This window comes from Branchiostoma lanceolatum, chromosome 5 (genome assembly GCF_035083965.1).
Source record: "Branchiostoma lanceolatum isolate klBraLanc5 chromosome 5, klBraLanc5.hap2, whole genome shotgun sequence".
NCBI classification, from domain to species: Eukaryota; Metazoa; Chordata; class Leptocardii; order Amphioxiformes; family Branchiostomatidae; genus Branchiostoma; species Branchiostoma lanceolatum.
The window spans coordinates 5,800,787-5,816,114 of record NC_089726.1 but is presented as its reverse complement, the minus strand read 5'-3'; the positions used below and the strand labels follow the sequence as shown (position 1 = coordinate 5,816,114).

The 15,328-nt window shown below is 41.6% G+C and overlaps 2 protein-coding genes across 2 annotated transcripts in view; one reads left to right on the top strand and one right to left on the bottom strand.

The window, feature by feature from the left end:
- Positions 1–15,328, top strand: part of LOC136434613 (UDP-glucose 4-epimerase-like) — a 29,896-nt gene that overhangs the window by 10,974 nt on the left and 3,594 nt on the right. The window lies entirely within an intron of this gene.
- On the bottom strand, positions 4,730–13,553 carry LOC136434390 (uncharacterized). The gene is made up of 12 exons (XM_066427181.1): positions 13,416–13,553; positions 12,719–12,866; positions 12,246–12,442; positions 11,990–12,125; positions 11,397–11,492; positions 10,806–10,975; positions 10,085–10,206; positions 9,602–9,749; positions 6,203–6,307; positions 5,711–5,860; positions 5,315–5,410; positions 4,730–4,982 (listed from the first exon to the last, which is right to left on the bottom strand). The coding sequence occupies exons 1-12, from the start codon at positions 13,551–13,553 to the stop codon at positions 4,887–4,889; spliced, it is 1,602 nt and encodes a 533-aa protein (XP_066283278.1). The 3' UTR covers positions 4,730–4,886.

Genomic DNA, 15,328 nt, shown 5'->3' with positions numbered 1-15,328 from the left:
GTTAACGATGACAGTATTAAGTCAAGTGTAAATTCATTTTTACACTTTGAGGGTTAAAACGTTGCCTCTGGTAGCAGAGCAGGCGCGCTAGGCGAGCAGTATCCTCTTCAAGCAGACGTAAGAATGGGCAATCGTAAGGTTTTCTGATTGCCTCAAGTGATTATAACGGAGCAATCAGAAAACATTGCGACTTTTCACTCAAACATCTGCTTGGAGATTAGAGCACTGAATCTTTGTACGGAAGTTCAATGCTTCCATGTTGATGCTTCTATGTGCAAAGCGTGAATCGTTACGAAATGCCGGGTCACCAAGTTGAAAACAGAAGTCTTTTATTTTGCAATCTCTTGTAGTTCGCCCTTGTACAAGAGATTGATGAAATCTTTGATAACTAGAGTTAAGGTTTAATAAAGTTCAGATTCCGGCCCAGCGGGAACCAGTCCCATTCGGCATGGCGCCAATCTGCTCCAGGTAGTCGCACTGGTCTCTGACAAATTAGTGACACGGGGATCCGATTTACAAGTGTGCTGTGCACGGCCTATTAAAGTGGTTATGGTAGCTTAGTAGGTCAGGTCAGAAAGGATGGAAAATAGATGGAGAGGGAGGGGGGATGGATCGAAGGACAGAGGAACGGAGGACAGACGGAAGGCCAGACAAAAACAGGCGAAGAACGGACGGAAGGATATGGAGGACGGACGGAGGATGGATGGACGACCTTATGACGGAGGGACAGGAGACGGACAGAGGGAGACGTGTGGAGAGACAGGGAGACACCAGAGGACGTATTGACGAACTTATGACGGAGGGATAGAAGACGGGCAGAGGGACAGGGAAACAGAGGACGAATTGACGAACCGCTTTGACGGAGGGACAGAGGGCAGAAGACAGGACAGAGGACGTATTGACGAACTTATGACGGAGGGATAGAAGACGGGCAGAGGGACAGGGAAACAAGACGAATTGACGAACCTATTTCACAGAGGGACAGAGGACGGGACAGAAGACGGATTGACGAACGTATGACGGGAGGACGGACGGAGGGACGGAAGGCAGACTGACTGACGGACGGACGGAGGAGAGAAACGACTGACGGAAGGACGACTGAGGGACGGAGAACAGACGAACAGGTGACGAATGGACGGACGTGGGAAGGACGGACGGACGAAGGTAAGGGACGGATGAAGAAGGGAGGGGGAGGTACTCTCCAAGCAGAGGAGTGGGCCCGGCAGGTTTTGACATGTTTTTAGGCGTTTTTGTTGGGCTATCTACTTTGTCATGTTTTTTTTTTTTGTCTAGCATTGGCTAGACAAAAAAACATGACAAAGTAGAAAGCCCGACAAAAACGCCTACAAACACGTCAAAAACCTGCCGGGCCCACTCCTCTGCTTGGAGAGTAGGGGGAGGGACAGAGGGAGAATTAACAGTTGGACGCCGAACGGGACAGAGGACGGAGCTTGCTTTATTGAGGGCCATATGGATGGATAGAGGACTAAAGAAGGCGGCGACGGGTACCCGATGGACGGGGTCGAGAGAGAAAATGAATCGCATCTTAGCTCCCTGTGATATCCCCTTTTCCTTGGGTCGAGGTTTTGTGGTCCGAATGCGAAAATAGAATGAAAAATACATGTGCATAGTTTCACATACCAAGTTCTGATGACAGTCGTCTTCGAAAAAGGAAAGCGTAAGCCAATATTTGTTGACAGTCGTCTTTGAAAAGAGAAGGCTTAAATTATCTTTGGCAAAGTCTTGAGACAAACCTCTACACAGAGGCTTCCAAGGTTTCCATCGGTTAAGCTTCAGACAGTAGGGAGTCAGTCTTTGAGGAGTTTGTTCTTTCCTCGGGCCAAAATCTGAGACAGTCTCTGTTTCCAAAAGGGAGGGGGTCTTGAGAAAGGTGCTAACTCTTCTTCAAGACGTCCCTGGAGTGTCTAAAGGTTTGGCTGAAGAATGCGTTGAATGAATAAAAGTATTGTGTTGGGGAAACTAGAACCAGGATATACTGTTTCAACTGTCTATGGGGGTTCGAGTCATCCAGAGAAATCAGTAAAGATCATAAGACTGAACTTTGAGAGCTGGAATGCCTTCCGAGGCGTCAGTTATATTTACACCCACTTGACAGTGGGATTGACAAGTTAGTGAACTGCAGTTTGAAAGGAGCCCGCTTGAGGATGATTGGCCCTTTCCTCTACAATGAAAATGGATCCGTAACAATTTCATTAATCCCGCGGGTATCAGCAAATGTTTAATCATTTTTCATAGCATAAAGGCCTACTCACAAAAGCTGTCAGAAAATCATTTATTTTTTGTATAATCCGACCAACCAGCCAAGATATCGTAAAAACAAGTCAAATGTCTAAGACCAGGTAATAAAAAAGCGCATATTACGAACAGCTGCCAGCTTAAATCCCAGCGGGGTTGACAGTGTGGACATTTGGGACGACCCACGGCCAAAGGGGACACTGTCACTTTTATCACGGGTAAGAATCAATTTAACCACACGACATTTCGTCTTGAGGCAATTTGCCAAAACGAACGGCTTAACAGTATCAAGTAGGGTTAAAGGAGCTTAAGATCCTTGGCAAGATATCTTTGGATTTAATGGGGACAGAGGTCTAGATCTTTCCAAGACGTGGTGATAAGTGAAACCACCAATTCACGCTTAGGAGTCTAATGATTGTGTTTGTGTGTTTAAAGATTATATAAAGAAATACTGGTTTACCAGAAGCACAATAAACATGCCTTTAAAACTGCCACAATTCATCACACGACAATTGTATGTAACATGGCGACCTCTGTTACATAACAATTTTAGGAGACCAAACTACTCTATATATCGAGGGACTAGTAGATATAGTATAGGATGAGACTACATGTATGTACGTATACAATCAATGGCGGAAATGCCAACACATTGGCATACATGTCGACATATCCATTTGAAGTAGTGCTATATGGCTGTTCATTCAGCCGAATACTAGTAGCCAACTGGCAACAGCGAGGTACACTCACAAGGGTAACATCAGTGTCAATTAACCTTCTCCCTGCTGCCTAACTCTGTAAGTAATAGAGAATGGGATGCCAAACGGCTACTTCATTGTGCTAAATGTTTAGATCAGAGTTTAGATAGAAGTCCCTGTTTTTTTTTTCATATTTTAATCATCCTCAGTCAGAATGCTTCTAAAAATAGTGCCAGCCAGCTACGAACTTTTCTTAAACATACCGACTTCTTAATACCAATTTGATCTCAAATCAGATGTTTGAGAGGGTTGTGTGTCAGCTGTTTCTTCCCAACATCTGCTTGGAGATTGGAAAGCCAGGTGGTCTTGCCGAACAGTCGTTAGACCTCTTTTGGCGGGAAGACTGAGTAATGAAGTGGCCCACGGAGAGAAGCGAAATGTTTGCACAGACAACATTTGTGTTTCCGCACAGACGACATTTGTTCTGTGACATTCAACTCTCAGCAGTCGTCTTGACCTTGCCACTTGACCTTTGTTCCGCAGGGACACACCAGGTCAACACGCACGGGGAACTTGACTTCAACTGTAGCTTGTTAATTCTAGCCTTCTTTGTTAGTGTAGGATTATGGGCTGGGCTCCATTTTTTTTGCTTAGGCCACGGCAAGTACATTTTTTGGATGACACCCTTGCTCGCAATGATTTCGCCTGATTTTGAAGTAAGAAAAGAAAACTTCGTATCCCTCCGGCAATGGTTCACGGCACATGAAAAACATGGGAAGATACGTTGTGTGGTAGCCTAAGTGTACTTAAAGATCTGACACTAGTTAGATAACATTGAGTGTAGTTGACTAGTTGTAGAATTACCAAACTAGTTAGGTAGTTGTAGAAATGACGTCACTAGTGTGGTACACTGGTAGTCTTGAATGTCGTTGGTAGGTAATACCGGGCTACCACACTAGTGTCACTTTCTGCACTTCTTGAATATAGGAATAAAAGACTTTCTGGCTGTGATACCATCATGTATTGTCGCTTCAGCTGTTGTTACAACATTTGTTATCTCTATTTTGACAATCTAAATTTAGCCATCTTGTTTTTTTTTGTGTGGGGGGGGTGTTGTTTTTAGCCCTCTCTCATTAGATATGGGGTCATCTGCTTGGAATGTTATCCATTACATTTAATTGCTGTTGGTCAGTGTTAAGTTTTTGGCCAGTGCAGAGATTCTTTGATATTAACATCTGATTGTTTCTTTTTACATCCCTGCCTTGAAAACAAACAAACACCCCACTTTCACTGAAAATTAGCTTCAAATCTCTTCCAACCCCCTGTCAATTTTCTCTTTTCCATGATGTGTTCTGATTGCCCTAGCATTTCTTGAAATGGTTGATACGAACAATTTGCTGAATCACCTTTATTATGCTGCACACCACCATATCTATTACATGCCATTCACCTTGTAACGCCCATTTTGATTTGAACAAACATCTAAACAGGTATACGATAATTCCAGTTCAAGATACCTTGTCCTGCAAATGACAAATTTAAGGCAGAAATAGTTGATGCAGACTATCACTACATCATAGTACATGATGGACGTCTTTAGAGGCTGATAAATTGCTAGATGTATGATATGATTTTCTATTAACCCCTATTCTATTCTATTTTATTATATTCTATTCTGTACCATTCATTCCATTTTACCCTTGCTTATTCTATGTTATTTTATTTTACCCTATACGTTTCTATCAATTCGTAATTCCTTCTATCATAATATAATGTTAAAAGTTCACATTTCCACCGAAGAGCACAGCAGTCGAGTCTACCGTCTAGAAGTAATTCGTCAATGTTTAACAACAGACTTAACCTTCTAGTCTAAGTTGCGTTGCTGCCAATATTACGTGCTGTCTTTCTACTTGATATACCGCAGGCTGCACGTCAGGCTGTTGTTGTTTGTTGCACGGGAACTTCCTCGAGCTCCGGATGTTTGGAAACCCAGTCCTCCAGAAACGCCAACGCGGCCACAGCACCTTGCTATAAAAGAGACATAAGTCGAAAGCTTCAACGAAATTTCAATACAATTTTGATCGCATTACATGGGACTAGTCACGCTAGAATCAATACCAAAAGTTGTAATATTTTTGTATCTAGTGCACCAAGAACGGAAAAAATCCGTCGCCCCAATTACGAGTACCAACATTCATTTAATGACCAAGTATAGGAAAAACCTTCTAACTAAATGAAAATGATCTAAACATTACAATGTATTACAAGGCCAAAGAAATTGAAACTGCAGTATCAATTCAGATACATTGAAATTCATAATTCGAACAAACTGTTCTAATGAGGATGGAATGTCTACTTACCGCCATGAGGAACTCTTTGTCTTTGGTCTCCAGATCAAAGTTCAACATACCGACGTAGCTACAGTTAATCCCAACACTCCTGCCGACGTCGTACTCCTAAAAGGAAGAAGGGATGGGAGATACAAGTAATAAGCCATCTCACAATCCCGAGTGCTCATGTACAGTCGTAATGCATTGTGGTGTAGATCAAAGTTCAATATACCTTCGCGTACACCATGCAGTATATAAACCTGTGGTTTGCCGTTGTCATTAAAAAAAGGTTATCAAAATGACATTTTCAAAATCTATTAAATTATAATAGATTATGTGGCAAAACGCTCCCTCTTATGTAAACGCTCCCTCTAGAGCAGATATGTGCGGGAATTCTCCCCCTTTGGCTTGAATGGCGCCTCTCACCTCCATAGGCTTGTTTTTGCCGACGAACTGCATAAACTGACCGTACAGCTCCATCGGTGTCTCTGCGAAGTTTCCTTTCAAGCAGTCATTCTTCGCTTGTTGCAGCGGCATTTGGTTGTCGTAGATATCCGAGGCGAGAGCCGTGGTCGGCTAGGTGTTTTAAGAGAAAACATTAGATATGGTATATCACCACAGACTCATGCACGTTAATTTACAAGTGAAATCTTACAGTGTGTTTACATCCACGTGAATATGCTGTAAGTACTGGCGGCTATTCTGAATGGTTAAACCGGTGATTTGACACAAAGCTCTGAATTTGTTCACGTAATAACAGTCCTGCGATGTGTACAAACATTCAAATATACGGATTTGACTCTTAATAGTTCAGCCAACCAGCATGGTAACTGACGTCATGTGAAAACACCGTTATGGTTATAAAACACTGTTCATCCCCATGTTCAAAGAATCCATTATAAGATACATCTTTCGTACATTGCCGTCGTAGTCGAGAAACAACAACTTGAAGACCGCTTCCTTGTCGGGCTTTCCGTCCATTCCGGCCGTGATACTGATAATCTCCATCTGCTCGTCCGTGAGCTATAGGGGAGGCAGAAGATTACAAACGATTTTAACGAATTAATGAATGAAATACCTTTATTGCACGTTTATGCTCTGATGAGCTAAGTACAGGTCATGGTGACAAGTAGAAGTATAGTTACAGTAAGATGTAACTACAAACTAAAAATGTGATATCTAACTTCATCTATAGACTAATCAATACCGCTATGTACAGGTTCAATTTTTTTTCTCGCTTCTTAAGGCAGTTGTAGATGTATGAGAATACAGGGTTTATGAGATATGGCTTGTCTAGTTTCAAAAGAAATACAGTTTTTTATAAGCTATCTAAATAACGAAAACACGTATTTTGTATACAATTAAAGAGGATATTCCTCTCATTTATTTATTCAAATTCACAGATTGCGTACAATCTGAGGGGAGCCGGCAACAGGAATCTAGTTCCTCTACGAGGCCGACTCCCCCAGAAAATTTACAAAGTTGAGATAAAAACAATAAATGAAAGACATCAAATACTGAAAGAAGTACATTAAAAAGATGAGAGTAATAAGGTCAAATGATAAGGAAAACAGGGTAAACGGTTAAGCTATGTCACTATGCAAGATGAGCAACGACAAGTGGTCGTCCAAGTACATAAGTTATCAACAGAAAATGTGTCACTTAATCGGGATCTATAATATGAAATCAAGAGTTTTTTAACGGACTGTAGAGTGAGGTTTGAGTACATATGTTGGCGAATGTCTAGTGGTAAATTGTTCCAGATGACGGCAATACGACTAAAGTAAGAGAATGAGAATGATTCAGTTTTACATGGCCGTGGTACAAGTTGGAATTGGTCTGTAGAGCGAAGTGATCTAGTAGGTCTGGATACATTGAGGACATGAGAAATGTTGGTACAGTACACGTTGCGGAAACATTTGAAAAGAAATAAGATATCAAAAAGTTCTCGTCTGTAACACAATGGTAGAAGGTTGGTATGGGTTAATCTGTCCTTATAGTTAAGTTCGTAATCATTACAGATGTACTTGGTAGCACGTCTTTGAACACCTTCTACTTTGCGCTGATACAATCTTGTATGCGGCGCCCATACCTGAGAACAGTAGTCTAAATGTGGTATCACCAGTGATCGATACAAATTGAGTTTAACAGTAGATGGGGCATTAAAGCCTACTGATCTCTTGATCATTGCAAGTCTTGAGTTACATGTTGATATCTTCTTAAGTACATGAGAATTCCAGGATAAGTTATGTTGTACATGAACTCCTAAGTCATTATAACTATCTTGTCGACTGAGTACAGAATCTGACATGCTATAAGGGTATTCAACAGGTGAAGTTTTACGTGTCATACTAACAACTGAACACTTAGATGGATGAAATACCATCTCCCAGGTTTTCCCCCAGGCCACAAGACGATCTAAGTCGGACTGAAATTTAAAACAATCAAAAATCGAAGTAATTCTTCTAAAACATTTAGCGTCATCTGCAAACATGGCCATTTTACCAAATTCAACACAGTCAGGTAAATCATTAACGAATAATAGAAACAAGAATGGCCCTAATATGGATCCCTGGGGGACACCTGACAACACAGGTAAGTAATCAGACATTTCGCCTTCTATGACAGTTCTTTGAAAACGTTCTGAAAGATAGTCGTTAAATAAAGCAAGTAGTTGTCTGGAGAACCCAAAAGATTTCAATTTGTGTACTAGGAGTTTATGAGAGACACTATCAAATGCTTTGCAAAAATCCAAGAATATTACGTCAACTTGCCCAGATTTATCCAGTACTTCACCTATTTCCTCGTAAACTTCTAAAAGTTGGGTGGTAGTGGATTTACCCTTGACGAAACCATGTTGAAGGGGATAAAGAGTGTTTGACAATAATGGATAAAGAGAGTTGAAAATACATCTTTCGAAAACTTTGCTTGTGATACATAATAACGACACAGGTCTGTAATTAGATACGGCACTCTTATCACCCTTCTTAAAAACAGGAGTAATATTAGCTTTTTTCCACATACTCGGAATTTTTGCATTGCTCACACATAATTGAAACAGTTTTTCCAAAGATGGTGCTAATTGGGCTGCACACTTGTTTAATACCATCGCTGGGAGATCGTCCGGCCCTGTGGCCTTTGTAACTTCCAGGTTTTTGAGAATAGATTCAATGGTGCTGACAGAAAATGTAACTGAAGAGATTTTTGGCACACTAGAAGTATCAATCAAGTCGGGCAACGGGGTTTCCCCATCGGTACAGTTAAAAACAGAGTAAAAGAAGTTATTGAACAATTCTGCCTTCTCCTGAGCAGACTCAGCAGACTCATCCTGAAGTTTCATTCTGTCTGGTAGATTTTTAGACTTTGTCTTAGAGTGGAAGAAGGACCAAAATCTTTTAGGGTTACTCAGTACGATGTCTCCCAGATTAATCAAATGATTTGCATATTTAGCATTTAACATTTTCTTCAATTTGTTGCGGAGACGTCTGAACTTGGCCCAGTGATTTGGTTTGTCTGTTCGTTTGGCTTTAGCCCAGGCAGTGCGTTTGCATTTTTTAAAATGCCTTACTTCCGAATCAATCCACGGTGGTGCGGTCATGTCCTTGATAACTTTTTTGGGTATGAATTTGTCCGCAGCTGCTTTGACTGAATTTAGCCATCTTTCCCAGACGGAGTCTAAGCAAAGACAGGGATCGATGGTATCAGACAATGGAAATGATTCTAGATAGGCATTCAAGCCAACAAACTCATTGTTGTATAGTGTACACTCATCCTCAATCTAACGCTTGCTACCGCTGCTTCAGATCCATACAGCTGTGTTCGTTATCATCTTAAGTTCAACCTAGGTGTCAAACTGATTTTGGCCGGAGCCCGTCCAAGCTCCCAACATTAACAAAACCAGCATGACGCTCGTCCGAAGCGCGCCCGACTTTTCAAAAGTCGAGAGGAATACCGACGACGGTCATCCGATTATTGTAGGAAGCCCGAGCGGCGCTCACGCGAGGCCGAAGAGATCGGGCGATCTCCGACCGAAAAAAAGGGTCTAAAATCGTCGTATTGCCGCTCGACTAGTGGCCGAGAGTTGGTCGGACAAACTATTGACGAGCTCTGCTCAAAAATCATTGCCGAGAACTCGCTGAATTTGGGAGCAGCTTCCAGCGACCGGCGAACGTCGGCCGAGCTGAATTTTTCATTTGTGACGGGGGTTTAATCGACTGGACATCGGTCGTACTTCGACCGAAAAGGGCTTTGCTAATTCTAGCATATTTCAAAAGTGAATATTTGAAATTCTATGTAATATGCTTATCTGTCACGAACCTCGTAGAAAATTCTTTCCATTTCCGCCTCATCGGGATAAGCAGCGGCGACTTCTTTAATCTTGTCTCCCACCGTGAATCCCTCCTCAAGTTCCTTGGCAAACTCAAACCGGGTCTTCTTCAGCTGCACTTGCTTCTCATGATACTTACTGCAACAAGAAAAAAAGACGCAGTAGTGTTTTGCCTAGCCTGGATGTCAGAATGTCTCCAGGGCCCACACAGGACAGCTCCTCGGCTCTAGGGCCAACATCCCCCCCAGGAAATTTTACGACGTAACAGCAACCCCCCGGGTTAGACCCTGAGATAGAAAGAACAGAGTTTGGGGGCTTGGCACCCAGGTTATGTTTTGATTTGCCAATCTGCTGCGGTAATTTTTCCCCAAATATAGCACGAAATACAAGGAAAGAGACCTAAGTGCAGAAGTAGGCGGCAAATAGATTGATATTCATTCAGTTCAATAGTAAATCAAATGAATAAGTAGTACTTTGCCAGTTTTGTAGAAGGTATTTCCAGCTGTTCCTTGTACTTCGGGTTCTCCTCCAAACATTCCTCTATGCGTTTTTCAAAGAGTTCCTGGCTACTGCCACCAGGGTGGATGTCTGTAAACTGTTGAATCGAACAAGAAACAATAAGTCGAAAGTGGTAATTAGTCACTTAGACCATTTTCAATGACTGAATTAAAGAGAAGCAGTCTACTTCGCCAGAAAGGTTATGTTTTCAAAATTCGGTGCCGTTTGTAGGTGGGATTGTCTTATCGCGCGAATCGAGTAGAATAGGGCCGGGGAACCCGGCTAAAATACATCTACATCTACATTGGGTTACCCCCAAATAACCCCTTCAGGGGCAAAGTAGGGGGGGGGAGGTCCCGGGCTAAGGCGCGAGCTTTAACGAAGCCGCACCGCAGTATTAGCTACCAAAAACTTCAAAAGTGTTACGCTCCGGCTCATGTGTTACGCTTCGTGGTTTACCGAAGAAAAGGTTCCAATGAATATAAACAATACTGTAAATGCATTTTAGTTCGCGGTGATTTGATTTCGATATTCGTTTTAGTTCGCGGTTGAAACAAGTTTGTAGAAGTAGAACAAGTATTTTCGCGGTGGATTTAAGTTCGCGGTGAAGATATTACCACAAAAATCGCGCACATTAAACCACCGCGAACTTGAATGCATTTAAAGTACGTTATACATGTAATGGAAATAAATCACCATAGCCAGTCCAACTGTTTTCTCTCGGACCATTTCCTTGTCCTCATCACTGCCCACCACGTCAAAGTGTTTGCGGCTGACGCCGGGGAGGAAGTTTATTTTTTTTTCCGCGTCCTTCCCTTCCAATCTTTTGGCGAAAGTTTTCGCTTGGTCCATGGACAACCACCAACCTGACATAAAATTACAACAAATAGAAGCAAAAAGGTATGCCGTTGGCTTTTTTTCGACGCATGCATAATGAGCTGTTTACGTTGATGAAGGTTAGACATCCAGGTAGTAAGATACGCCAAAAATAATTGCTCAAGCAACTGGATAAAATTTTGAAAATTTTATCCAGTTGCTTGAGTAATTATTTTTGGCGTATAATGAGCTGTTTATTCACCATATCCCTTACCTAGTCATGAAGCAACTGGATTAAATTTTTCAAAATTTTATCCAGTTGCTTGAGTAATTATTTTTGGCGTATAATGAGCTGTTTATTCACCATATCGCTTACCTAATCATGAAGAAAAATACACTTTCACTAATAATGAAGTAATTGCTTAGTAATGATGCAAGTAATGATGATGGTTATGTATGGAGCAGGTTTACCCTCAAAACAGTAGATGGGATAACCCGCAGACACCCCTCCATCGATGTGTCTTGGTTGGATGTTCCCAAAAGAAGATTGGTACGCCTGAAAGATCACTGGGAACAAAAACAAAACTCGTCCATTCATTTCCTCCTGATATAATCCATGTTCAATGTGTCCAACAAAAACACGCTTGCCGCGGTTCCAAACAAGTATGCTAGGACCCCAAACCCCCGACACTTGTCTGAGCCCAAAAACTATCTACAATGTATCACCCAGCAAAAATTATTACCGTTGCATAATGTTCAGTACATGAGATTACAAATCCAAAGGTTCCTCTGTAATACCGAAAAAGTTCCCTAGGGGGCCATGATCCATCCTTCCACATGTTTTTGTTATGTCAAGAGGTCTAGACCATATGACTTTTCAAACATCATAACAAACAAGCAGTTCATCCATATTACGTTTTATTTATATTTCTCAATCACAAAATTGCAAACAAAAAAAATGTATATGAAAATATAATCTTGCGAAGCTTACAAGCTGACCTTTAAAAAATCTCACTCTAATGAGAATCTGAGGCTGCGATTACTGCGTTACTTTCAGACTGTACCTGGAATGGACATGGACATGCGCACTGCCTTCTTGATCTCCAGAAGTGGCGAGGTCTTGACGTGAGAGTAGACCTCGCTCGTGAACTCCGTCTCGTACGACACCGTGCACAACTCCTTCCCGAGCACATCGTAGACCTTCCGAGAAAGATGAATAGATAATTCCTCTTGTTGTGTTAAACAAAAACGATTCCCAAGAAAATAAGTCATCTTAGAAAATATGGGTACCCCTTCATGTTTGGAAATGTTTGTACTTGCCTGCCAAAAATTGATGTCTCCGTTCAGACTGTCGAACCCCTTGGCGTGGAGGTGTTCTTCTATGGTTTTCCCGTACCAATCCAAGAACGCTTCACCCGGCATTATCCCAAATTTATGTGTCAAGTTGTAGAGGTACCAGATATCAGCGACGTACTTGTCCGGGATGGGCAGATCATACCAATGCGAGGGAGGCTTGTCTGCAAACGAGAAGTACAAAGTCACGAGTAAAGCCGTTGTAATTTAGGTACATGTATATAGGTATATACTAACAATGGACCATGTCAGACTTAGAACTGTCAGTTACTCTGGTGTTACAGGCCGGTTTATATACGGACAGAGATTACTAATGGATTAATTTTTATACATTGTCCTAACAAAGAATCCAGAGCCCGTGTTGGTTTAGAGCTAGGTGAAAGGCCACAACCGTGGAGCCCTAGATAGTGACGGTTTGTTTCACACAGACTATGACATACCATAGGCAATGTCTTTCAGGTTCTCGTTCAGCTTGTCCGCCAGCTCCTGCGGAGCCATGCCGACCGCCAGGAGCCCGGCCACGACAGCGCCCACACTGGTACCGCCGAACCGTTTGATGTTTTGCAAAATCCCTGCGTCATCCAAAACCTGGAAGTGATAATTACAAGTGCAAGGTCAAAATTTCTGACGAATTTTGAATGTTTTGTTGGTGGACGTCAAAAGTATCTAATCCCGCTCATCGAGACGGATTTCGTTTTGAATATCAAGCCTATTGAATCTTTTAAAATGTTTTACGGTTGTCCATTCATATCAATTACTCGTAGCAATGCACAGGGATTTCTACAAGCTACTAGTAAGTAGAACGTAACAACATACTGCATGAATCATCAGAGATATTGAACAAATCGTATTTGGGATTTCGTTTAGTTTAAGACATGTTCATGCAAATGTATAGAATCTATGCATACTTGTCACTGGACGTTAGGTTTTGGTAAACATCAGCAATTCTATTGTACATTCTCCTCTCTTGAAGACTGTATATTATTTCATAACGTGTTTCATAAAGATGACTCTTCACTCTAGATATCTAAAAGGCTTTCAGGTGGCACCACAGTTCTGTTACAGCTAAACAATTAAATTTCTTAAAATGTTTAGTCGTCACTTTCTTCCTGAATGTAAGTGTAGACGTTTTCTTACCTTCAGTGCGCCGACCTGACATACTCCCCACGCCCCTCCACCCTGTAGGACCAGGTTCTCGAAAGGAAACTTGTATTTCTTGAACGTGGTACCGTCAACCTCTGGCAGCTTGACATGTTTGGAACAATTATCTCCCATCTTTTCTGTTATCTGCGAAAGTAAACCTAAAATAGTTAATCCTTCAAGTCTTAAATTGATTTCGTGGTGTGATTTGATCTTACTTATACACAAACAGGGACACAATGTTCCTGATGATTAAGGCTTTGAAGTATCTACTAGGTCCACCACACTAATACTTGAATGATAGCTCTTTGTCTGGTTAAAACACAAGCTCCCTATAATATTATTGTCTGGGGTGTTTGCGCGTGACGTCACATCAACCATTCTGGTTGATAAATGTCAAACTCGAGTGACCGCAAGTACAGTGCATACGCGAATTCAAATGTACCTGGTGACTTCCAGATTCAACCATGGCAAAAATTATGTGACAGTCACGTGTGTTCAAACAGTCATTTGACGGCACTGACATTTTCTTTTTCCCCTTGCTGTAGCGGAAAGGATGTACCACCATTTTCGTCATTTCATACCAAAAAGACGGGCTCAAATTGATAACGAGACGATTTCAAGACAAGAGGGCGAAACATTTAATAGCAAAGCCAAAGGTGTACTGTTTCAGGCCCAGAAGGACACACCCATGTCTAACATGGTTTGGCCATTGTAACATTCGACATACGGCAGGTGAATTAAAGACATTCTCAGGACGGCCGTGGATGTGTCGCATAAAACCCCAGCTGTTTTGTGACGGAAAAGATACTTGTTGACGGTCGGTGAAAATCGTGCAATAACAAAAATCGACGCCCGACGAGTGTGGCTGCACCTCAAAGGTTACGACAGAGGTGACTTGCGATGAAGTCAGGCAGTGCCGGGGGCCAGACACGTGCTTGACTAACTGCATATGTAATTGAGCAGCATTCTTGTTTGGTTTATAGCTGCAAAAAACATGCATAACTCGTAGCACATCGTGCACCATAAGGGCGGCAACTAGGAACTTGCAGGAAATAACCCTAGAGCACAACATCATACTATTTTCTTTGCATGTTTTTCTCCATTTATGACAGGGCCGTACAGGCAGGCCTGGTAGAAAATGGACATCAATCAAACATGTTTCCACCCAACAACGTTAACTTGTGACACAAACCAGGTTCATTGACTCGACGAGGCACATCAATAGGATGTGTCCGGCTTATGTTGTTCTGTCTGTCAATGTGTAGGGTATAATTTGCTCCAAAAATACACCATGGACTTTCGAATTTCATCAAGAACTAGAGTTCCACGACCTCATACCTTCGCCAAATGATTTTAACCTTTATGACTGACGTATTAGGAGTGTTTCTCATCAATCATAAATTATACCAGTTGATTGTCTTAAAATATAACATGTCCAAAGTATGAGCTTAACAAATTTATCATCAATTAGCAAAGGAGGCCCTTATTAGCATAATTTGATTCAACGATGTTCACATTCACATAACGTCCCGATGCCACAAAAAAGGATTAAATGTATGAAATTGCCGTCTTTTGCCAGTGTGGAATAATAGAAGTTACTCATTAAGTATGCAAATAAGGCCCACATTTGCATATTTTCTATCTATCAACAGTCCTCTCTTCCTCAGTAACAATTTGAATTGTCATATCATGGAACAAAGCGGATTTTTAAAGTTGCCTCATTAAGTATGCAAATTAGAATCTGATTTGCATAATTATCGTCCAATCATACTAAGCATCACAAAAACTATCCACATACCACAAATTATGACCATCCATCAAGGCCATCATGTTATAGTATTTTTGCATTCATTATGCAAATGAGGTCTTCATTTGCATAGTTCATATCAATTAATATTTCTCTCTTC

Excerpts from the sequence above, each read along its gene's own strand:
- LOC136434390 (XM_066427181.1), bottom strand. The coding sequence starts at position 13,553 with ATGGGAGATAATTGTTCCAAACATGTCAAGCTGCCAGAGGTTGACGGT. Across the intron at positions 11,493-11,989 it reads CATGTCCATGTCCATTCCAG|TGATCTTTCAGGCGTACCAA; the intron begins GTACAGTCTGAA and ends TTTTGTTCCCAG. Across the intron at positions 5,861-6,202 it reads TTCTCGACTACGACGGCAAT|CCGACCACGGCTCTCGCCTC; the intron begins GTACGAAAGATG and ends TAAAACACCTAG.